Raw genomic sequence first — 26,233 nt, forward strand, 5'->3', positions numbered from 1 at the left:
AATAATGACATTTCTTTCCCGTGTCTATTCTTAGAGTGGATTGTCAGCACTGCATTTGGCAGCTCAGGAGGACAAGGTCAATGTTGCAGAAATTCTGGTGAAACGAGGCGCAAATCTTGATGCACAGACTAAGGTACAGCAGACCTGAATTTATTTTCTTCTTAGATAACAAATTGTGTAGCTGGATGAACACAGCAAGCCAAGCAGCATCTTAGGAGCGTAAAAACTGACGTTTTGGGCCTAGACCCTTCATCAGAGAGGGGGATCGGAAGAGGATTCTGAAATAAATAGGGAGAGAGGGGGAGGCGGATCGAAGATGGATAGAAGAGAAGATAGGTGGGGAGGGAGGGAGGGGATAGCTCAGTTCAGGGAGGGAGTGGGAACTAAGTATTAATATCTCCAAGTTTGCAGATGACACAAAGCTGATTGAGATGATGGACAGGTCAAGGGGGTGGGATGAGGTTAGTAGGTAGGAAATGGAGGTGCAGCTTGAGGTAGGAGGAGGGCATAGGTGAGAGGAAGAACAGGTTAGGGAGGCGGGGACGAGCTGGGCTGGTTTTGGGATGCAGTGGGGGGAGGGGAGATTTTGAAGCTGGTGAAATCCACATTGATACCATTGGGCTGCAGGGCTCCCAAGCAGAATATGAGTTGCTGTTCCTGCAACCTACGGGTGGCATCATTAAGGCCGGAAACATCAGCTGTTATGCTCCTAAGATGCTGTGTTCATCCGGTTGGCCCCACAATTTGTTGTCTTGGATCCTCCGGCATCTGCAGGTTTCATTATCTCTTATTTTCTTCCTAGTTTGTTTTACCATTGTTCATTTTCACAGCTCTTCAGAATGTTATTTTCAATATGCTACAGAGATCTGTAATGGTGGTGAACTTCTGAACATTTAGTTTATGTAGACTGATATCAAAGAGCTAGTTTATCATTTTCTCTTTTGGTCATAATTTTTCTGAATATTGGGAGTGGTTCTACTGTGTCTGTTACACTCTGGTGCCACATTCAAATTATCATTCTTTCCATATGAGTTTTGGCTGTTAGTGGAATGAGAAGGTTATTGCTGTGCTGCATCCTTCTCTTGCTCAATATTTTTATAAGTAGTTCCTGACCAATCCAACCTCACTTCATATGTCAGTCCTGCCATCCTAAGAATCAATCCAATACATCTTCATTGTTCTCCCTCCATTGCCAGAACATCCATCTTCTGATAAGAAGACCAAAACTACACATGATATTCTAGGTGTGACCTCGCCAAGGATTCTGTGCTCTTTTACTTGAAACCTCTCTCTATGAAGGTTTTCTTCATTACCTGCTGCTCCTGCCTACTTACTTTCAGCAACTGGTATAAAATGCTACCCAGATTTTGCTTCACCTTCCCCTTTGTTAATCTGTCACCAATCAGATAAAAATCTACCTTTTTTTGCCAATAAAGCGTATAACATCACATTTATCCACATTATACCTCATCTACATTTTCCCACGTACTCACCTTGACCAAATCTCAGCGAAACATCACTGCATCTTCCTCCGGGCTCATCATCTCAACCAGCTTTGTGTCATCTGCAAACTTGGAGATATTAATACTTAGTTCCCACATCTGAATCATTAATATATATTGTGAATAGCTGGGTCCAAGCACTGGTCTCTTAAAAACCTTTCTCATCACTGCTTGCCACTCAGTAAAAGACCCATTTTTTTGTTATCTTCTAAACAGTTTTCTATCCATATTGGTACACTAGCTGCAATCCTTTATACTTTAAGACTAAACTTTTATGCAGGACCTTTTCAAATGCCTTCTGAAAGTCCAAGTAAACCACATCCACTGGCTCCCCCTTATCAATACTAGTAGTCACATCTTGTAAAATCCCATTACATTTGACAAATCTAATTATCTTTTTATAAATCTATGCTGACACGTTCTAATCTTGTCATTGTTTCCAAGTGCTGAGCTTTTAAATCTTCTATAATCAACTCTAGCATTTTCTCTGCCTCCAGTATGAGGCTGACCAGTCTAGTAGTATTTGGTTTCTTCCTAACTCTCGTTTTTCTTTAAACTGTTAGGTTACTTTAGCAAACTTTCACTCTGTACAAACTGTCTCAGAGTCTATAGAATCTTGAAAGTTGACTGCAAATGTGTTCACTATTCTTAGGGCTGCAACTTTAAGTACTGTGGGATATAGATGATCAGGTCCTAGTGATTTATCAGCCTTTAAGTCCATCAATTTGGCAAAAGCCATTTTCTTACACTTACTCATTTTCTTCAGTTCCTCCCTCTCTTTTGATCCTGTGCTCCCCAGCATTTTTGGGACATTATTTGTCTTCTGTTTGGTGAAGGCAGCACCAAAGTATGTGTTTAATTAGTCTACCAGTTCGTTGTTCTCGTTATAAGTTACTAGAATTGTAATATGTTGGTGGAAAATGATTCATCTTTTTCCCTTTTAAATTCCTGTAATTTTATAGTTCAAGATTCCTGTAGATGCATTCTGACTAAAGTTTTCCTTTTTCAGGTTGGCTATACTCCACTGATTGTGGCTTGTCATTATGGAAATGTTAAGATGGTCAATTTCCTCCTGCAGCATGGTTCCAATGTCAATGCCAAAACTAAGGTAATACAAAGAGTAATTTTTACTTCGCAAAACATAATCTTTTTGAACATTTGATTTTGAGAAGCAGATGACACTGACAAGTCTTCATTTGTTTAAAAACACTGTGTGCCAATCTCTAATTTCCCCAAAAAAAGGCACATTTAAAATGTTCCTTCATTGTGGAAGATGCTGCCATAATAGTTTTTGCATTGTGATATTAGACATGGATTATAGGATTTTGATACAGTGCTGGAGAAGGATCAGGAATATAATTACGATCGGAGTGGTATGTGTCTTGGAGGGGAACATAGTCTTGTTGCTGCTTCCTTGATGATTTCATTCATATCTTTTCTTGGTGTTTGCGCTCACTGGGCTGAGAGCTGCTGTTGGACTATTTCTGGTGAATTGCTCCATTGCATTGCATGCAGAACACAATGAAGCCAATTGATCTCTTGTGGTGCAATGCTAGTGTCCCTATCTCTGATTTAGATAGGCTGTGTTAAAATCTTATTTGTTTCAGAGGTGTGTCATAGCATTAATGAAGAGATTGATTGATTCAAAATACTCAGGGTCTCTGTGGGACTGTGCTAGTGTCCCTACTTCTGAGTCAAGAGGCACGGTTGAAGTCTCACTCCAAAGGTGTGACAATAACATATGAAAAATACTGAAACCATGGTGCAGTGGGTGGGAATTGTATCAAGCAGCAGGGACCAGATTCTGTTGAGGGCTGGCAGGGCTTACTGCATTAACAGAGGAGTTGGGAATGAAGGTGGACAAAATGGACAAACTCAAGCCTGATCTTGTTTATAACTTAAAGCGTTGACTTACTCTGAGGAATTTCAAAAGTAATTTGATGATTGGCTAACACTGGCTTCCAGCAATCATAACCAGCTTTGAGTTTGTCATGTACATTTCCCCATCCCTAGTACTTTGCTGTGCTTTTTGGTCAATATGATCAATATTTAGTCAATATCAGATGATATAATGTGACATGGCATAGGAACAGGGATAACTGACACATAGATTGGAGTCTTCCCAGTCTCTTGGATGTAGCCTTGAGACCTGACTAGGCAAAAAAATAAGAGATGCACACAAAATGAAACTCTCCAGGTCTGTTTCCACCCAAGTGGAGCCAAGATCATACAGGCTGCCTTCCTGCCAGCTCCAGGTATGCAACTAGATGCTGAATTTGTTGTAAATTGTTGCTGATGTCCTCCCTTCAGTCGTTGAGCAACCAGTAAGACCTGACAAGTGAGTGAAGGCGTCCTCCTGAAAAAATCTGCATTGTTTCTTTATGTTCCCTTATTTTCACGTCTTGGGGATCAAAGAGTCCTAGCCGTAATCACTAATTGTCTTGTGGGGTAGGTTCAGAAGTATTCAGAGAGCGCCTCTATTTGGGGCACCTTCACAGTCTTTGCATTTAGCAAAGTTACATCTCCCAAGGTGGGGGAGGGGGTCTGCCTCTTATCTATATCCTTGGGCATTTGGCCTCTTTGTCTGTGCAACCTGTTGCCAATATCTGCAAAATGTCAGTCAATGTGAAAGTGGTCCATTAATGAGCAATTAATGGCAAAGTTTCACCCATCATCACCGTCAGAACACTGAGATTGATCAATGCCTGAGAATCTTCTAAGTCCAGAGCATTCTGCCCGTACAAAGTTACAGACAGAGACTTCAATCAGTGTTTGCCCTTAGCTGCACTTTAGTATGGCCTCAGACAGACCTGAGAGTTGTTGCATGTACCATTCACAGGTCAGCCCTTCAAATTACTATATGCGTGACATTGCAAAATATTTAAAGAAATTACCTGTGCATTCTTAAATACATTTAGAAAGGATATTGGTTTTTCAAGAAGAAGAAGGAAGCTTACTTAATGTTGTGGAAGCAAGGATCAGACAGGGCTCTAGAGGTCTACAAGTATGGAAAATAAAATTTGAAAACTGTCAGGATAGTGGGAGTCTCGCAAAGACTGTTTCAAACAAGTAATCACACATTAAGCAAGATGTTACAAGAAAGGGAGATTGAACAAGGGACAAAGCTAATAAATCAGTTCAGCCCACACAGTTATGGGGCACACAGACAAGCATGGATAAACATGGAATAACAACTAAGTGACTAGAATAGATAAAGTAGAGTAATTGTGTGAGCATTCGTGCTGGCATGTATAGAGTAGATGTGATGTGTGACAAGATAAGATAAATACTAACATAAGGGAGTGAGGTCACTTTAAGGTAGGGGTCACTTTAAGGCTGGAAAACCATTGTGGCAGAACTAGCAGTAGAAACTTATTTATAATAGAATGAATTAGAGATAAGTCAGAAGTAGAAGAAACCATTGTGGCAAGATAAGAAATGAATAGTTATTATATCATGAATTAAGTAGTGGAGGAAAAAACCATAGTGGCGGGAGTGGAAAGATAAGACAGGCTGACTGTATTGGTTTGAGGTACAATAACTTGGACTGTCCCAGTTGGGCATGTTGATAAGCTGAGCAAGAGGCTGATAACGAAAGGGTATAAGAAGTATAAGCTAGAGAGGCTCGTGGGCGCTCTAGGAAAATACTCCTGGATTGTCACAGCTTTTATTTGCAAATAAAAGATCATCTTCTTGAGGAAGTCTCCGTGTCTCCGAGTGATTTCCGAGTGTGGTAGTCAAGAAGGAACTGGAGAATGGACTTAGGAGAGCTAGAAGGGGTATGAGAAAGGCTTGGTGGGTAGGACCAAGGAAATCCCCAAGGCTTTCTATACTTATGTGAGGAACAAGAGGATGTTCAGAGTGAGGGGAGGGCCAGTCAGGGATAGTGGATGTAATTTGTGTGCAGAGTCACAGCAGGTCCTTAATGAATAATGTGCTTTGGTATTCACCAGTGAGAGGGACCTTGACGTTTGTGAGGAAAGCATGAAACAGGCAGATATGCTCAACCAGGTTGATGTTAGGAAGGAGGATATGCTAGAAATTTTGAAAAAACATGAGGATAGATAAGTCCCCTGGGCCAGATGCGATATATCCAATGATTCTATGGAAGCGAGGGAAGAGATTACTGCTCCTTTGGCGATGGTCTTTGCATCTTCACTGTTCATTGGAGTAGTACCAGAAGGTTGGAGGGCAGAAAATGTCATTCCCTTGTTCAAGAAAGAGAATAGGGATAACCCTGGAAATTTCAGACTGGTCAGTCAGTCTTCTGTGGTGGGAAAATTATCGGAGAGGATTCTGAGAGATAATATTTATGATTATTTGGAAAATCGCAGTTTGATTAGAAATAGTGCATGGCTTTGTGAGGGGCAGGCCATGCCTCGCAAGCCTTATTGAATTCTTTGGGGATGTGACAAAACACATTGATAAAGGTAAAGCCATGTTTGTGGTGTTTGTGGATTTTAGCCAGGCATTTGATAAGGTTCCATATGGTAAGCTCATTCAAAAACTAAGGAGGCATGGGATTCAGGGCAGTTTGGCTGACGAAATACAAAACTGTCCTGTAGAAGACAGAGGGTGGTAGTAGATGGAATGTATTCAGTCTGGAGCTCAATGACCAGTGGTGTTCTGCAACCTCTGCTCTTTGTGAGTTTTATAATTGACTTGGATGAAGAAGTGGAAGGGTGGGTTAGTAAGTTTGCCAGTGACACTAAGGTTGGTGGAGTTGTGGACAGCGTGGAGGGCTGTTGTAGGTTGCAACAGGACGTTGACAGGATACAGAGCTGGGCAAAGAAGTGGCAGATGGAATTCAATCCAGAAAAGTGTGAAGTGATCCATTTTGGAATGTCAAATTTGAATGCAGAATACAGGGTTAATAGCAGGATTCTCAGCAGTTTGGAGGAACAGAGGGATCTTGGGGGCCACTGTTCTTAGATCCCTCAGAGTTGCTACCCAAGTTGATAGGGTTGTAAAGAAGGCATATAGTATAAGGGCTTTCATTGGCAGGGGGAGTGAGTTTAAGAGCTGCGAGGTTATGCTGCAGCTCCATAAAACTCTGGTTTGGCCACACTTGGAATATTGTGTTCAGTTCTGGTCACCTCATTAGAAGAAAGATGTGGAAGCTTTAGAGAGGGTGCAGAGGAGATTTACCAGGATGCTGCCTGGACTGGAGGGTAGATCTTATGAGGAAAGGCTGAGGGATCTAGGGCTTTTTTCATTGGAGTGAAGAAGGATGAGAAGTGACTTGATAGAGGTGTACAAGATGATGAGAGGCATAGCTAGAGTGAATAGTCAGAGACTTTTTCCCAGGGCAGAAATGACCGTTACGAGGGGGCATAATTTTAAGATGATTGGAGGAATGTACAGGGGAGATGTCAGAGGTAAGTTCTTTATATAGAGATTGGTGGGCGGTGGAATGCATTGCGGGCCGTGCTAGTGGAGTCAGATACTTTAGAGACTTTTATGCGACTCTTGGATAGGCACATGGAGGATAATAAAACATAAGGTATAAGCGGTAGATTGATCTTCATAGGATAATAGGTCGGTGCAACATCATGGGCCGAAGGGCCTGTACTGTGCTGTACTGTTCTATATTCTATCTAATGCAGGTGAGACACAAAGAGAAACAAGTCAAGTTTGTAATTGAATTAAAAGAATATGGAATTTGATTTTCTGCTCTAGCTTGAAAAGGCAGAGGAGTGTACAGACACATTGGCCAAGATTAAGCATGTTTCTAGGATTGAGATGACATCAGTAGCAAGAGAATCTTTGGAGAAGCTTAAGAGAAAAGGGCTGAAATTTCCTGAGCTTCAGGAATCTGAGCTCAGGATCAAATGTGAGTTCCACTCCCAGGTCTTGTGGTAGACCCCACTGGCCTTATGTTATGAGAACCACCAATTGATAGGCATTCTTTGTGTTTTAGTAAGGGATACCAGAAGGGAGCTCAGGTACTTGGACCTGACTGCACAGGAAACTGGCTGCCTTCACTGTGTGGCCTGGGTGAGTACTGCTTTGATCCTAGGCATAGACGTAGCAGGGAACATATAAGGGGAGCAGCAAAGACATCATAAAGCTCATGGTGATCAGGAAGTCAATCCGAATGGATTTCCATGCTCATTGGCATGGCAGTGAAGTGGGAAGGCACCAGCCTTGCCATTTTCTGTGGCACCAGTTAAATCTCAAACATCTTTAATTAAGCTGGGAGCATGATGGCTTAGGACTGTACTGCCTTTCTTTCTGCACCCCGATTAAAGCTGTTGGACAATGGTGTGGTATTCCTGCCCCATCTCCATTCAAACCCTGAAGAGGGCAGTTAATGCCCATGAAAGGGCTTCACCCTACTGCTGCTGTTATTAACTGCTGGTGTTAGGGAGTATTGCTTATAGGCTGCTGGAATTATGGGGGAGAGGAGGTTGCTTGTTCAAGGGCACTTGCTTCCTGATTGAGGACCATATCATTAGAAAGGAGGTGGTCCGGTGAGATCCATTTTACCTGATTTTGCAATCATCCCCTTGATCCAAGGTGCTGGTGGCACTATCATTAAGTAGATCTGCCGGATTAGGACTCCTGCCTCAGGGATCCTTGGTCCTAGATAAGTCCCACGACTGTCCTGTTTACTGCATAAGTGACACGTGATATCTCTGAAAGGGGCAGTGAGGAACTTGTTGACTAGCAACAAGGAGTTGAGATCCCTGTCCCCTCCTTTCGATTCTCCTTCGATTCATAAGAAGTAACTATTATGTATCATGGAGTCATACAGCATGGAAATAGACCCTACGGTCCAACAAGTCCTTGTTGACCATGTTCCTAAACTAACCTACTCCCCCTTGCCTGTGTTTGGCCCACGCCCCTCCAAACCTTTCCTATTCATGTACTTATCCAAACGTCTCTTAAATGTTGTAACTACCTGCATCCACCACATCCTCTGGCAGTTCATTCCACACACGAACCACTCTGTCTGTGAAAATGTTGCCCCTCATGTCCTTTTTAAAACTTTCTCCTCTCTCTTTAAAAATTCGGCCCCTAGTTTTGACTCCCTATCCCAACCGTAGGGAAAAGACTCTTGCTATTCACCTTATCTATGCCCTTCATGATTTTATAAACCTCAATATAGTCACCTCTTAACCTCTTATGCTCCAGTGATCAATGTGATCTGAGAGATAGAAAGCCATGAGCAAATACATCACATTTTCTGATGCTACCTTCTGCCCCACTGTAATGCTGCCTCTTTCTTCAACTTTGTTACAATTTCCTTTCCTGGTTTTCTCATGAAGGTGTTATTTTCTTACTTGGGTACCATTCCAACGGAGTCTTAGTAACATAGTAACTGGGAGGGTCAGCAAGGGCCAGGCAATGATGGCTTAATGGTATTATCACAACACAATTAATCCAGAAGCTCAGGTATAGTTCTGGGGACCAATTTTAAAATCCTGCCCTGGCACACGGTAGAATTTGAATTCAATAAATATCTGGAATTATGAGTCTAATGATAACAATGAAACCACTGTTGATTATTCAAAACACTGTTTGTTCACTGAGGGTGTGTACAAGAGAAGGAAATCTGCCATCTTTACCTGGTTTGGCATGCATGTGACTCCAGATCCACACCATTGTGATTGACTCTCAGCTGCCCTTTGAAATGGCCTTGCATGCCACTCAGTTGTGTTAATTGCCAGAATGTCTCAAAAAAAGTCATGAAACTAGACAGGTCACCTGACATCAACAAGGATAAATGCGAGGCTATCCATATTGGTAGTAAAGCAGAAAGGAAGATTATTTTCTGAATGGCTATAAATTGAGAGATAGAAATATGCAATGAGACCTCAATGTTTTCGTATGTTAGTTGCTTCAAGTAAGCAACAAATGATAAAGAGAGTGCATTGGCCTTCATGATGAGAAGTTTTGAGTACAGGAGCAGGGACGTCTGGCGGTGATTATAATAGGACCTTGGTGAGACCACACCTGGAGTACTGTGTGCAGTTTTCACCTCCTTTTCTGCAGAAGGCTGCTGTTGCTACAAAGGAAGTTCAGTGAAGGTCACACTGCTGATTCCTGGGATGTTGCAACTGACGTATGAGGAGATGATGAATTGGTTAGGATTATGGATAACAGAGTGTGTAGCTGGATGAACACAGCAGGCCAAGCAGCATCTCAGGAGCACAAAAGCTGACGTTTCGGGCGTAGACCCTTCATCATATTCGCTTGAGTTAAGGAGAATGAGGAGGGGACTCTCTTAGGAAGCTATAAAATTCAAACTGAACTGGATTAGACAGATTAGGTACAGGAAGGATGTCCCTGATTGCAGGGGACTCCAGAACTGTTCGAGTTACAGTCAAAGGATATGGAGTAAATTATTTAGGAGTGACATGATGAAAAATTTCTCCATCCAGTGAGTAGTGAGCCTGTGGAATTCACTACCGTAGAAAGCAGTGAAGGCCAAAACATTGTATGATTTCAAGAAGGTGTTAGGTACAGCATTTTGGGCTAAAGTGATCAAAGATTATGGAGGAAAAGCAGGATCAACTATTGAAATGGATGATCAGCCATGATCATAAATGAATGATGGAGCAGGCTCGAAGGGCCAAATGGCCCACTCCAGCTTCTATTTTCTATGTCTCTCTGTCCCTAATGATACCATCATTAAATCTCTTGTTATCAATACCATGGAGGTTGCCTTTGACCAGAAACTGAACCAGACTCGCCACGAAAATATAGTGGCTACAAGAGCAGGTCAGAGGCTAAACCTTATGACTCTCCAAAACCTGTCCACCATCTACAAGTCAGGAGTGTAATGGAATATTCCCCACTTGCCTGGATGAATACAGCTCCAACAACACTCCAGAAGCTTGAATACCATCCAGGACAAAACAGCCCATTTGATTGGCATCTTATCCACAAACATTTAGTCACTCCACCACCATTTTGTAGAAGATGTACTGCTGGAAATTCACCAAATGTTCTCAGACAGCAGCCTTCATGCTTTTTTTTTAAAAGCTGTATTGTGTCAGAATGTTTCAGGACTCTTCTTTGAGAGAACTTCCTCAAACCACTCTTTCAATACTATGCTAATGACAGGCAATCGGATTTCTCATTCATGGCATTTCTTTCCTGTTATTTTAATGCTCCTGAATACTGAATGAATCTGGCTGAATATTCAGAATGGATACACACCTTTGCATCAGGCAGCACAACAGGGCCACACTCACATCATCAATGTCCTCCTTCAGCACGGAGCCAGAGCCAATGCCACTACTGCAGTAAGTATATCTCTTTGCTTGGTAGAGTAGCTGGAAGATTCTGTCTGCAGAAGGCAAATGCCTCAGTAAATATCACAGGTAATACTTCTAACTGTTGCTGTCATCCCAAAAGGTCAGGATCTATTGATTTTTATCATCCTTTGCAGTGTAAGTGGTATTTAAAAAAAACAACTTGCATCGTCATTCTTCTTAACCATGCGAGTAGGATCAGCTTTTGGCATAAAAGGACTGCGTAAACGATTACACTCTTATTTGGCCGTTTATTTATAATCATCTCTCCAAATTAATAGAAGTTTTTTGAAGTAGACAAGCTCTCTTCAGCGAATTACAGTGAAGCTGTCCTGCATGATTCAACTAGATTAACAAATGAAAAGTTTCAATTAGTATACTTTTAGGAATTATTGATCACTGTTGGTGAGCCATTGGCTCTCTCAAAGTCCTGGTAAAACTAATAAATTAACTAAATCTTTCTTTGCAGAATGGTAACACTGCCTTAGCAATTGCCAAACGCCTTGGATATATCTCTGTGGTTGACACCTTGAAAGTTGTCACAGAAGAAGTGACCACCACTACAACAGTGAGTACACCCCTGAAGGCAAATCCTCATCAATATTCCAGGGACTGTTTTAGCTTTTTAAGAGTGAATTTGATTTTTATTTTGCAGAATTCATTGCAAGCTGATGTTATGAACCTTTGCTCTGCCACAGATAGGTTTACATATTAAATTATTGAACAAGCTATTACACCAAAGACTTAAGGCTGTTATTTCTGATTTATTACTATTTGGTATTGCTGATTAGATTCAACCTGCAATGTGGGGAAAATCTGAATTCTCATATGGATCTGATTTCATTGATATTTTATATATAGCTCAAAGCATCTATTTTTAATGAAGCAAAACATGATCCAGTCTGCTTTACAGCCTAGTGCAGCAGAGTTCTTAGCTAAATTGATTCGATGAGGGAAGGAAGGAAACCAAATACAATATCATGTTAATTTACAGTATAGTTATTGAAACAAAACCTTTACACTAATTTATATATTAATTGAATGCCAGGCACAAATTGCTGCTGAAACTGCACAATTTGCCTCAACCTGATTTTACAGGCTAAGTAGATGTTCAGCTGGGTTGGGGGTCATTTCCAGAATCACTTTCCAAAGTTCTAATGGTTCGTTCATTCTTGGGTCTACAGTAATGTCAGGCACTCACCTATCCTTACTGGAGGGGCCACAAATTAGAGAGAGAGAACACCAGTAACTGGCCACACTACAGGAAGATACACAACTAATTATTCTGGAGACTTTTTTTAAAAATCTGGTATACTATAGACCACAGGATGAGCATATAAGGAAGACAATTTCTTGTGAACAAAGAGATTTGGTGTGTGAGAACACAGAAATGATTTTAATAAGTGGCTTCAAACAACTAGTTGGACATGGGAAAACGCAAATGGCATATAGTCAGATTAATGTTTCGTGAAAAATGTAACAATGAACCTTTGAGACATAACTCTCAACCTGGAATGGCTAAATGACCCTGACAATATAAAAGAAATTGAAATTGTGGAAACTTTGGATGGGGCAGCACGGTGGCTCAGTGGTTAGCACTGCAGCCTCACAGCGCCAGGGACCCGGGTTCAATTCCAGCCTCGGGTGACTGTCCGTGTGGAGTTTGCACATTCTCCTCGTGTCTGCGTGGGTTTCCTCTGGGTGCTCCGATTTCCTCCCACAGCCCAAAGACGTGCAGGTTAGGTGGATTGGCCATGCTAAATTGCCCGGAGTGTTCAGGGGTGTGTGGGTTATAGGGGGATGGGTCTGGGTGGGATGCTTCAAGGGACTTGTTGTGGACTTGTTGGGCCAAAGGGCCTGTTTCCACACTGTAGGGAATATAATCTAATCTAATCTTAATGACCACGAAATGACTCAGTTTGATATGACCCAGAAAGATAAAATACAAAGAGTGAAGCATTTATAATAAAATAAACCTTTTAAGTTGGCTGAATCAGAAATGGACTTAAGCTAACTGAATGAACACTTCAGTAGCAGACAAGTGAACTTATTCCAAAGGAATAATGCTGAACATTTACAGTAGTTACATAACTTGTATCGTGATGTTAGACCAAACAAATGTTAGACGGTAAATAGAATTACAAACAAAACATTGTGAAGTAAATAGGAAAAAATATTTTCTTAGCTATGATCTTCCATGGGAAGAATTTGTTGCCCATCCTTAATTCCCCTTGAGTTAAATGGCCTGCCAGCTTGTTTCAGAGGGCACAAGAAAAATATGCATTGGCAGTACAATGACAGATTAAATTTATGCAGAGCTATAAAGCACTGCACATAGGAAGAAAAAAAATGCTGATGTTGGGGCTCATTGAGATAACTAAGATGAAATTGAAGTAGACTTCAACTTTTCATAAACTGGCTGCACTATATGTCCAACCAGTGCAGAGTTCGAGACAACAATGCTCGTAGAATGTTGAATTATGTAATAAAAGCAATAGAATTTAAACTTCAGGAAATCATGATCTCTCATGCTGTGCCCCGAGTATTACAAATTCAATTATTATCAGAGTTGTTGGACTAGAATCAAGTAAAGCATATGCCAAATTTAAATATAATTATACATTTACAGACTTCCAGATAATAAAAATTTAAGGAAAATTTAAACAGTTACATGGATGGGTACAGAGGGATTTGGACCAAATGCAGGCCAATGAGATGAGATTGAAGTGTGAAAACTGGGCACAAGTTGGGCCAAAGGGGCTGTTACCATGCTGTAGACCTCTACAACGCTTAAAAGTAAAATGTTGATACGAAAGTATAGGGACATGCCCTGCTAAATTTCAGAATTTAGTATATGGACCAGCAACTCCAATCTATAAAATAATCACTTCCTTTATTAATCAATACAATTGTTTATGAAAGCCAGCATCCTATTGATTGAACAAAAATTGCAAAATTACATTTTCAGTTTTGAGTGGTGCCCACTATGGTGAGCAGAGCATTCTAAGGAGCAGGATATCACTGGGAAGCATCATTGCTGTAATTTCTCCATTTATTGATATGCCCTTGTTGTTTGACCTTATTCCAAGGTAAAAAAGAGGGGAAGGAATTTGGATTTAGAGATAGGTAATAAAATCAAATGTGATCCATTTAAACCCATTAACTAGTTGAAAATGCATAACCTCAAATATCTGCTGATGAATATAGAACTTGTCTGAAAAGAATGTACATTTAATGAGTTAGACAGTACGTGAACAAAAAGGGCCTCATCTGACACTTTTCTTCCCACTGATCAAGTTACATTGATCCAAAGGCCTCTACTGCACAGTGTTCTGATAGGTAAGAGATTATCACGAGGTGGTCTTCTTTGTTCCCAATAATTACATGATGCTTTTCTTTGAACATTCTGAATTAGGTCACATCTGGTTTATGCGTTTTTGTTTCAGACAATGCCACAAGTATATAACATCAAATAAAATTAATAAAATCAGTTACGCATGGATATTCGGGTCAATACCATCCCCATGCACTCTGTTTATATCAAATTGTAGCTTTGTCCTAGTGAAACGATTCATAACCATTAAGCAACAAAAGTTTTAAGTTTTTTTTTGTGGTAAGCATGAGTGAACGGACCCAGATTGTTTGAGTTAGGTCATGATTTTTTTTGAGTCCGCTTGAAGCGGAACTTCCATATACTCTAAATGTATTTTGTGACCTTAGCAGAGAAAAGATGAGATAATGCTCCTGCACACCCTTCATCTCCTCCATGGTAACTGGCAGTCGGGATTTCAATATTACTGGGATTATTGTTACTTGATTTCCATTGTTATTGGTTGAGGGGAAAGTGGTTCGAGTTTTGAATCAAATTCAAAAAATGAAGAAAGTCGATAAACCAAAAAAAGTTACCTTCTGAATAAATTGATAATTATTTATTGAATTATTTGTTAACAGTTATTAACACGTACCTAACTGGTGTAAGTGTGTTTGGCTGTACATTGGAATAACTTTTGAAATACGATAGATATTGTAGGGTCAGAGCATTGCTAGCTTACTGCCATCTAGTGGTAGTTCTTGCAAACAGTTGACACATTTCTGTAATTACCGTGTAGAGCTGGGTGAACACAGGCCAAGCAGTATCTGAGGAGCACAAAAGCTGACGTTTCGGGCCTAGACCCTTCATCAGTGTTCATCCAGCTCCACACTCTGTTATCTTGGATTCTGCAGCATCTGCAATTCCCATTATCTCTGATACATTCCTGTAATATCTGTTTCTGCTTACTGTAGACAGTGACTGAAAAACACAAGCTGAATGTACCTGAGACAATGACTGAGATTCTGGATGTCTCAGATGAGGAAGGTGAGAAATATGTTTTTCTATACAATATTATAAAAATTATACAAATTGTTGCCATTATATAACTTTGATTATCATTTTCACTGTAGAAATAATACCTTTCTTTAAATACAAAAATGCTGTTTAAAAATCTGATCTAGAATGTTTGATAATAAAGTGATAATTTTCAGAAAATGTTTGCATTTTTTTAAATGAAGGTGAAATATGATGAAAACTGAATGAACTGTAGATGCTATAAATCAGAAACAAAAACAAATTGCTGGAAAAGCTCAGCAAGTCTGGCAGCATCTGTGGAGAGAAATCGGTTTAACTTTCCGGTCGAGTGACCCGACTTCAGAAGTGAGGAAGGATCAATTGACCCGAAACGTTTACCCTGATTTCCTTCCACAGATGCTGCTGAACCAGCTGAACTTTTCCAGCAATTTCTGTTTTTTTTTGTGAAATATGATGAACTATTGGCTGAGCTCATTTATAGGTCAAACTATGATGACCTGTGTGGATCTTGTGCTGCTTGCTTTGCACAATATATTTTGCTGGAAAGTTCATGCTAAGTCAGCTGTCCTGTAATTTCTGTTCCATTGTGCTGCAAATAGAAAGTCCATGTTGAATGTGGCCATAAGTTCTTCTGGCAGATTATCAAGGTTGTGTGAAGTTCTTTTGCATGGAATTGAAATGTAATTGAAAGTAGGTGGGTTCTATGACGTGTCTGTGCATCTCTGTATTGGAAAACATTACATTGGAGAGTGGTAACTATAAACTGAGCTGGCCTGAAGTATCCCTATGTGTCAATATGCGATGTGCCGAGCCACATAGTTCAAGATTCACTATCTGGTTTATGTTGGTTATGCTGCGCTGTGGTCAAGATGTGACATTGAGCTTTTCACAACATCTTGATCTCTAGATCATTGACTGCTGCTACAAAATGTGCATGGATGCTTGAAGATTGATCTGGGCTTACCTTTGAAGTCCATCGTGAAGTACCCACACAGTACACACCGTGTGATCTTCTATGTAAAGAATGACCACTTAATTGAGTGGATGAAGCCATTCAGTAGCTTTGAAACCGTACGCCAGTAGTAAAAAGTGGCTTTTGGAGAGGAGCAAAGGACGATGGAAAAAATTTGATTGGAAACATCCATGTCATGTTCTCAAATTGTCCCTCTACATCATAATATTTCTGAAAATCAGTGATGAGAGACATTAAGCTCATCGCAAACAGTATAAGTTTTGTGTGCTACTTGCTAGGTTGACTAAGGATTTGACAACAACAATTAGTATTATATAGCATTTTTAATGTAGTAAAATGTCTCGAGCTGCTTCTCAGGAGCTTTGTCAAATGGAATTTGACTCTGACATTCTTCATGTGACTTGAGAGATAACAACCAAACACTTGATCAAAGAAGGCCGTGTAAGAAGTGACTTTATAGTCCAGGGATATGCAGTCTAGGTGGGTTAGCCATGGAAAATTCAGGTTTGCAGGGATCGGGTAGAGGGGCTTTGGGCCTCAGTGGTATGCTCTTCGGAAGGTCAGAGTTGACTTGATGGGCTGACTGGCCTGCTTTCATACTGTAGGGATTCTGTGACATGATTTGAAAATGAACAATATACAATGAAACAAAGCGATGGTGCCTGCAGCACTTTATTCCTGATTCTTTTCTTTTAGTTCTGAATTGAATCTTGTGTATTCCATGAACAGTTTGTCGATCCAATCATTACCAGTTCTTTATGGTATCAAAACAAATTGAAAAAAATACGTTATCTGCACACATCTAATATAATTTTTTTCTGTCTATTCCACTGTTTCACAGTTGGATTTAATCTTTGTAGTTTTTTTTCTGCTAAAACAGGAGATTAGAAATTAAACCAACTTTTTTTTCACTGATGAAGAGACAGGAGTAGAATATAGGTAGGTGTTTATCTTCAGCTGAATAGTAATTTAGCAGAATAATGACACAAGCCCTGTCAAATCCAAATGGTTTTAAATGGATTGAAAATCTGTAAGCTTCTATAAATTACTACCAACGTAGTAAAATAAAAATTCTGCCTTGTTACCCTTAACCACATGTAATGTTACACTGTCTGTTTCAACATACCAGAAATGGTATGTTGGTAAAGCTTCAGAATTGGTCAGAGATACATTTGTACTGTTTGCTCACTGTAATATTTGCTTTTTTAAACATGGCAGTAACTTTCATGTGGCTTCAAGCAGTGATGGTTATGGATTTTGGTTGAATAGGGGACTTATGGATCAAATTCTGACTCTCCTCATAAAATGGTTGTACCTACTTGAAGGTTATGTTGGAAATGTAGATATTTGTGTTTCGAGTCGGTGTGATGATCGAGTCTGTGTGATGAATGGGGGGACCTGAAGTTCAGAGATTCCTTCTAAAACGTGTTGGAAGATCTCAATTTGGGGGTTGCATTGTGACTCTCTAACAGTGGTATAACTTCCTTTACAACACCCTCAGTACTGTCTCAAAACATGTATGGGTCAATCCTAATTATTCCGTCAGGGAAGAATGTTGGTGAAAATCATTACACACACTTTAACGATGATTATCAATGGAAAGGAAAAATCGGGCAGATCCCACAATGGGCCACCAACTCTGTTTTCAATTCTCTTTCAGGGAATATGCTGGGACATCCAAACTCACTCTAAGAAATATTTTGTGGAAGTGCCATTGGAATAATTTTGTAATGTGGAACTTGTGAATTGCAGGGGGACTGTGAATTATGATCATTCAACCCATGATTTTCATTCCATCAAAATGAATGACTGAAACAGTATGTACTATATGCCTACTTGCATATTGTCTCTTTACAGTGGTCTCTGGCAGGGTCTTTGAATTATAAAAATTACTCAGTAAATCTGATGAGGCTGGTAGGAAACTATGTCTTGTATGGAAATGAACCATGATAGCTAGTTTTGATCTGTTGGAAGGCTGGTACTTTGCTACTTATTTTCCAGAAATTACATAGCAGCTGCAGCTGTCTTATGCAGAAAGTCCTGTCTTGGGACAAAGCATGGGACGGAAATAATTTGCTCGGAGGACAAGGAGTTGGGAATGAACTCTCTCTTGTTTGCATGTGGTGTTATTGTTTGCAATTCTTCTTGTGATGTGCAGGTATCTTAGAATCATAAATCCCTACAATGCAGAAAGAAGGCTATTTGGCCCATTGGATCTGCTGAAACCCTCCAAAGAGCATCCCACCCAAATCCCTACCCCATCCCCATTACCTCACATTTACCATGACTAATGCATCTCGCTTGCACATTCTGGACACTACAGAATATTTAGCATGGGCAATCCACCTAAACCACACATCTTTGGACTGTGAGATGAAACTTGAGCGTTTGGAGGAATCCCACACAGACACAGTAACTCAAGGGCGGAATCTAACTCGAGGTGGAACCAAACTCGGGTCCCCTGGAGCTGTGAGGCAGTAGTGCTAGCCATCGTGCAGCCCTTAAACATGTCCATTCTCGGGGTCCTGTTATTTGGTGTGTTGGAATGCTGAGCCACTGAAGACAAGATTGCTCCTGCTGGTTGCTGTATAACGTGAAAACATACCTCCAAATTAGCAGAACCTTTCCACATGATGGTCTTTGGCTTCATCCCATCCATGATAGACAATAAATGCTAGCCAAGCCAACCCCCAATGTCCACATCCTGTGAATGAAATCAGGTAAGAGATTGGTTATTTGTTCAGCTTTTGAAGTAGTGGATAGATGATCATTCGGGCTTTATTGTACTTGTTTCATTAGGGCAGTTGTGCAGTGTAATCACATTATGAATGCTTAGATGTACTTCAAACTGCATAAATAGATTCACATCAGCAGAGATTTTTGATGCAGCTTCCAAAAGTGATGTGGGCTCCGTTTTGTTTGACAGTGCAATGAGCTCCTCAGGATCATGTTTTTGAAATGTTTTCAGTTGGATTTCTATTTTGACAATTTTATGATCATATAATAAGAATCCATTTATTTAGTTTGTTTGAGTGGCTTTCCTTGAGAGAAGATTGAAGCTGTTTTCCTGGTGGAGATTGATTGGTTGTTTATTTTAACAGTTTCATGAATTTGTCAATAATTTCCCAAAGTTGTCATATGACTGTTGAGCTCAGTCAAAATGGATGCTGGGTGGAACGGAGAGTACAGGAATCTATTCTGGTGGCAAGGAATTGTGTGTAGGACTAAGCCAAAGCTCCAGCTTTGGAAGGGAACCTTCAAACTTTCCCACCTTGGCATCTGTCCATTTTCAACTTGCGCCCACTTCAGGTGGGTGTTGGCCCCTGCAGCCAGTCTCTGCAATCACAAGAGCAGAGTAGTGTTGGTGGCCAGGAAGCAAGATCATTGTGGAATGTCTCAATTCGAGATTCCTGTCTGAAATAGGAAAATCCTGTCTGTGTTCAAAAGAAAATTTTTGCTTCAGTTTTTTATCAGTTTGTTTTTCTCAGGTGTAATTTTGTCTATAATTTGGCTATGATCTTAATTTTATTTATTTTTTTTGTTGAGTTTCTTCCTCTAGGGCAGGTTTTAAACTTGCCCTGACCAGTATCAAATATACTATTTGTTTGTTCAAATTTAAACTTTCATATTTGTTTCAGTTTCTTCCTATATTTTTCAAATTTTCATGATAAGGCTTTTTGAATTGTCATTTATGTTGCTGGTCAGACAAGTTTTTGGATTAATTCAAACAAATGATCTGAATGTATCTTGCTTAAAGATTATATTTCTTGCCTGAATCCTAAAATACGAATATTCCAGTTTAAAAGTAATCTATCTTCAGATTTTCCTGCTTTTCAAATCTTTCGGTTCTGTCTGTTCAGTACCTTAACAAACAAGGTTTCAAACTTGCATTGTACATTGCTTAATCAGGGATCAGGTTAATCTCATTTGATTGTCTCAACTAACTGTCAGTGTTTTTTGTTTGGAAATTTATTCAGTTTGGGAAAATACAATGAATCTGTTTAATCTACTTGTATGCCATTCCTGTCTGCACTGATGGTACAGTGACATTTAATCTATTTACCGTGAAAAATGATCTATTATTACCTGATTTACTCCAACCATTTACAACAGAGCTTTAGTTTTGCACTTTGTTAGATGACAGTAGTTTTTAAAAGGTAAAATGCAGCCCATAATCATCATAACAACTGTGTAAGCTTACATTTTGAACGGACAACCTTTATCAATAATATCATTGTCAAGGCTGGTATTGTTAATTCCAGTCTTCGGTGAGGGAGTGGCTGCCAGGCGTTCCCTTCATGTCCCTCTCTGCTGCATCCTTCCAGAATGTCCTCTGGCGCTCTGATTATCCTGGTCGAAAACACGATCCCAGTATCATGTATGCAATGGGATCCCAGCATCGTGTATGGAAGACATTGAGGCTGTCCTTGGCATCAATCCTCTGATGTGTCTTCCTCTTCTCCATATACGGTCATGGCAGGAACCCAGGGCACCAGCGAATCTGCTCGCCAAACTCAACCAGTCTCATTTTCCACGGCAAGTCTTTGCCTGTTTTTGTCTCCTGTGGATACTTTAAGCTTGACCTGTCCTGAAAGCCCCATTGGACTTGACTGCTGAAAGATTGCCCATTCAGGTTTTGGGCTTAGTATTAAGGCCCTGGACCATCTGACCACAGTGCCCATTTAGATGTTTCAATTTTTGCACAGCACGTGGCTGAAATTGCAAACTGAAACTGGCACAATGAGAGAAACCAGGCATGTGGGAACATGGGGCAAACAATTGTGTCTCCCCTGAACCATTCAGATTGAAGGACTGTGAAATTAAAAGTATCCCAGGCATTACAAAGTAGAGTCAAGATGTTCTCAGTCCAAGCCAAATCACATCAATATTGCATAATTAATTCAAATTGCCGCGCGTTGTCCGAAACAAATGCCAGAAAGTAGAATCTGTAAATTGTATTGCTTTACTAAAAGCAGATAGTTTCCAAATTAGCAATATGTCTCTAGTTTAAGCATTTCACCAATGGATAGAGTGAATTAGAGTCTACTTGGCATGAGAGAACAGTCCGTCCTCGTTTTGTGAAGTGCAGGTTGAATGCAAAAATAAATCTCACTTTGATGGCAATGAGGGGTGTGAACCTGAAATAAAGTACCCAACAGGATTTCCAATTCATTTCATGTATTATGTCTCCAGTGTGTTCTCGTGACAAGCACAAATGAGAATTTCCATTTGCACTCTTCTAACTCAAATCTCCAGGAAAAGATTCTCAAGCTCCCTCATGAAAAACATACTGTGTTGACTGTCTTGAAAGTAAAACCTATTAATGGCTACTTTTGTTTGTTCATCATTATAATATTACAAAATCTTTAATATCAGTGGTGGATTAACTATTCTGCTTCTTACTTCACACTGCTCAGTTTCTGGTAAGTCATTCATCTGGTGTAATCTTTTGGTGTAATCCCTATGGGAAAAAATATTTCCTAATGGATATCAAAGCAATACCTTGGAATTTTTTACATGTGAAACATGTCCCATAAATACAGGTTTTTGTCACTTTTAATGTATGTCTGGACTAATGCATTAGGATGTAATTTCACCAATGAGACTAGGGATTTAATTTGAGCCCACTGAATTTCATGTTTTCAGAATATGGGAAAGTAATTTATTTGTATTACAAGCATTGATTGTGTTTACCCATGCGTTATTCAACTTTCTCACTTTCTTTTAACCTAACAATTATAGGAGAGCACTTTTACTCACATCCTTCTCAGAAATTAATTCGTCTGTACAGTATGTTACTATTTTCTTTTTATTTTTGCTTCATTTGTGCCCTTCAAAGCTTTCTTTAGATCTGGAGTGTATTGCTAGTTTGAGCAGTAGTTACATTGTAATGCTGTGCTGTACCCCTGCTGTTCGTGTAACTGACTTCAATTTACTCTCCTCCCTTTCCTTAGATTTCACTAGGTATGCTAATGGCCTAGTAGTCATTGACTTGTGCTTGTTTACCCCGTGCAAACCAGTGATCAGCTCGGAGATGTTGGTTTCTGATAATAATCATTGATGTTAGCGATCAGTACTAAACTACTTGAATTTGTGCCATAGCTAAATCTAAGTCTCTGAACTGACCTTTGTTGATGTCACAGATGACGGTTAATTTTAACTTAAACCAGTGGTAGAAATGGGTGGCAGTGATTCAGGGAACTGCCTTACATTTATTCTAATATTCTCTTCTGCTGGGGGGGAAAAACGAGGTTGGTTGGAATGTGTAATTGGAAGCTGATGAACCTTTCCTCTCAACCCTGACAGTTAAAATCAACTTCATAGATTTTAATAATACGTCATGTAAAGTCAGAAGGATTCTAACCTTTATCTCTAGGTCTGTACATCTGATGTACACCAGCTTCATTAGAACTGTGTGTCAACAATGCATAGCAGCCTCCCACAAGGTACAATTTAAACCATGGTTCACTATTGTTCTCCTCTGCGCCAGTGTAATATGGAGAAATTCAGTGGATCAGTTGGAACAATGTGGGTTATCCAATCTTAGTGGAGGACTAGGACGATTTGCTCATGCCCATTCTCAAGAATTCTATTGAATGAAGAATTAGAACCCAAAATATTCTATACCAAGTACCTGGAAGAGGAGATTTAACGCTCTGCAGTACATTTAGATAGCTAGCCAGGACCAAAAAGCCCAAATTAACACCATAGATCTTGATAAAACAAAGACAGATTTCCCCATGACCTCTTTTATCTCTGCCTCACAAAGCCCAAATTCTATGTGTTCACACTTTGCTACAATTGTTTGAGGAACCACATTCACTTGGCTTGAACCAAATTTTCACTCCTGGCAACAGGAAGGATAAATTCTCTGTTGAAGTGCAATACAAAACAACTCAAAGCAAGCATGGGGACTGGATTTTATTTTAAGCTGCAAGTGGGTTTGATGTTGGGGGAGCAGGTAAAGCGCAGGGGATGGCCTTCCCATTGCCTATCTATCTGTCAAAAATCTGGCTGAAATTTTTTGGGTGACAGGAAGCATTGGGTAGCCTCCCAAGTTCTGGGCCTATTGAGACTTTTATCACCCATTGTACAACCTGTTGCTATTGTGGAGGTTGCCCAGCAGCTCTTCAGATTGTTGCGATACTTTACCGTGCAATGGTAATCTGAGAAACTCCAGGTACTTTCCAGATCCTAAACTAGTAGCATCGGGCAACGTGTCCCTCTTATCCGCAATGATAAAAACAATTGCAGTATGATCAAGAAACGGAATAAAATATATATGATTCTGTAGCCTGTACTTTTGCATCTAAATTTAATGAACTTTATGTTGTAAGATGATGCTGATAAGACTAATGAATCAACATTTATTATAATCAATGATTGCTTTGTTGCGTCTCCTGACAACAGGTTGCATCTATATAGCATATTAAAATATGATTACATACATAGAATATAATATTTAATTTAGCAATCTTAACATAAACACTTCTCCTGCCCAGTTGAAATTTGCCAAAGTGGGAATTAATCAGATAATTAATCAATCTTATTAAGTATCACATTGCCAAATGGAAAACCTATCTTTTAAGTAGCATCTGTGATTCGTTTGAATCTATCGAATACAAGTCAAAACACATGGGCTGTAATGTATCTCTGGCAGGTGGCTGAGCACGTTCAATCTGGAGTAAAGCAATACACAGCTTAACTTTGCTGCAAAATCAAATTACGTTCTAAATATTTTAAACATCAATTGAGCTTCAGTAAGTTTTAAATACAATGATGAGTTAAAAAGGAGATTTGGTGCCAGTAAAATTTTACAGTGCACTGAATTTTCCTGACCCTAAGGTGATGGGAATGGAGCTGGAGCAGAGAATGGGAAAATAGGGGAATTGTGACAGCACAGCACCCCACTGCATCAATTCACCAGGAGCAGTCAGGCAATTGAAATAAAAGTGAAGTACTGCAGATACTGTAAATCTGAAACAAGTACAGAATACTGTAGAAATGCAGCCAGTCTGGAGGCATCAATGGAGAGAGAGTGTTAACATTTTTAGTTTGATATGTTTGGAGTATAGTCATATTGATTCAAAATGTTACCTCCATTTCTCTCTCCACAGATACTGCTAGTACTCCTGAGTTTCTACAGCATTTTTGTAGACAACTTAAATAGTCAGGGCTCCAACTAGAAACTCTGCTGTGGCACTGCAGCTGTTCCATGGTAGCAACCTTCCAGAAAGACAGAAAAATCCTTGGGACTGCCTTTTGTTTTCGAACCCTTCAGGAAAATCCTGCCCAACGTTCCAGCTTGATGAGCTTTCACCAGGTGTGGGAAAAGTTAGAAATGTAATGCGAATTAAGCATGTGATGAGTAGGGGAGAATGGGAAAAGCAACAAAATGTTTCCAGGAGCCAGGGATGTCTTGGAAGAACATTGACTGAAATAATGCCACTGGGACAGCATCTGTCTGTGTGAAGTTTGCACATTCTCCCCGTGTCTACGTGGGTTTCCTCCCTGTGCTCCGGTTTCCTCCCACAGTCCAAAGATATGCAGGTTAGGTGGATTGGCCATGCTAAATTGCCTGTAGTGTCCAGGGATGTGTAGGTCAGGTGCGTTTGCCACGGGATGTGGAGTGTTACAGGCATAGGGTAGGGGGAACTGGCTGGATGGGGGACTCTTTGGAGGATTGATACAGACTTACTGGTCTGAAGGGCCTGCTCCCCCACACTGTAGGGATTCGGTGAAAAAGATACAGGAGTTATTTATAGAAATGCTGTTTTTTTTTGTTGTAATCTGTGAAATAAACCTCAACTACTAAGTACATTGCATTATTTTGATGATGGTACAACAACATTATGGGTTTTCTTTTTTTTCATTCATGGGATATGAGAATCAGTGGCAGTGCCCACATTTATTCCCCTTTTCTAATTGTCTGTCTGAAAGTGTTATTGAGTCTTACCCTTGCCCTGCAGTTCATGTTGTGGAGATGCATTGCACGGATCCAAGATTTTGAGCCAGCGATGATGAAGGGGCAGCAATATATTTCCAAGCCAGGGTGTGTTGAATTTGAAGTTAATAGTATTCCCAATCATGTGCTGCCCTGTCTCGTCCTTTTAGCTGGTGGAGGTTGTGTCTTTGGAAGGTGTTGACCAAAAAGCCTTGATGAATTGCTGCAGCTCATTTTGTATACATTGCACACTAAATGATCGTATTCTGATGGTTCAGGGACTGTATGTTTAAAATGCTGGGTGAGGTACTGATCACACAGGCTGCTTTGTCTTGAATGGTCTTGAGCTGCTTGAAGGTTATTGGAACTGCAGTCATCCAGGAAACTGCAATATATTCCATCACCCTTCTAACTTTTAACTTGCAGATGATGAACAGGTGTGTCCCTCTCCGCAGACAACTTCTGACCTACTCTCGTAGCAATGTATGAATATGCTCGGATCAGTTAGGTTTCCGGTCAGTGATGACACCCATACCTCCATAGTATTGATAGTGCAAATGGAATTTGGTCTCATTTAAGTGTAAGGTGATGGATTTGGGCCAGACAAACAAGGCAAGCGAATACCTGATGAATGGTAGGACCATGGAAACCATGAATAAGGGGGACCTTCATGTACATGACCACCAGTCCCTTAAGATAGCAGGACAGGAAGTTAAAATGGTTCTGAAGGCATATAGGATGCTTTTGCATTTATTAGCATAGAGTTAAAGTTAGTTGACTTGCCGAGCTTGTTTGTTTCCCAGATGTTTTGTTACCCTGCTGGATAACATCCTCATTGCAGTCTCTGATAAAGCATCAGTGTGTTTTCCCACCTGGTTTTTAAACTCTGGGGTCCATTGAACTGGAGTGCCTCACTTGCAGTTTTCCTTCGTAGTGGAGTGTATATGGGGTTGAGTTCAATGTGTTTATAAATAGCATGCTTTTGTGGAGTGCCAGGCTTCTAGGAATTCCTGCACCTGTCTCTGCCTGGCCTGTCCCAGGATCTTGGTGATGTCCCAGTCGAATCAGTGTTCTCCATATCCAAATCGACTGGGACAACACCAAAATCCTGGAAGAGGTGAAAAGTTAAATAAAATCTCGGACCAATTACAGCAATTGTAATTTCAACAATTAAAGCTAGTTTAGCAGATCACTTTGTTATGA

General features: G+C 40.1%; 1 protein-coding gene across 7 annotated transcripts in view; it reads left to right on the top strand.

Moving 5' to 3' along the window:
* ank2b (ankyrin 2b, neuronal) overlaps positions 1 to 26,233 on the top strand; it is a 794,414-nt gene that overhangs the window by 641,434 nt on the left and 126,747 nt on the right. For all 7 annotated transcript variants that reach the window (XM_059645900.1, XM_059645896.1, XM_059645912.1 and 4 more), the window contains 5 exons: positions 35 to 133; positions 2,512 to 2,610; positions 10,658 to 10,756; positions 11,235 to 11,333; positions 15,050 to 15,122. In XM_059645900.1, coding sequence (XP_059501883.1) covers positions 35 to 133; positions 2,512 to 2,610; positions 10,658 to 10,756; positions 11,235 to 11,333; positions 15,050 to 15,122 — 469 coding nt within the window. The remainder of the gene's footprint in view (positions 1 to 34; positions 134 to 2,511; positions 2,611 to 10,657; positions 10,757 to 11,234; positions 11,334 to 15,049; positions 15,123 to 26,233) is intronic.

This window comes from Stegostoma tigrinum, chromosome 1 (genome assembly GCF_030684315.1).
Source record: "Stegostoma tigrinum isolate sSteTig4 chromosome 1, sSteTig4.hap1, whole genome shotgun sequence".
Lineage (NCBI taxonomy): Eukaryota > Metazoa > Chordata > Chondrichthyes > Orectolobiformes > Stegostomatidae > Stegostoma > Stegostoma tigrinum.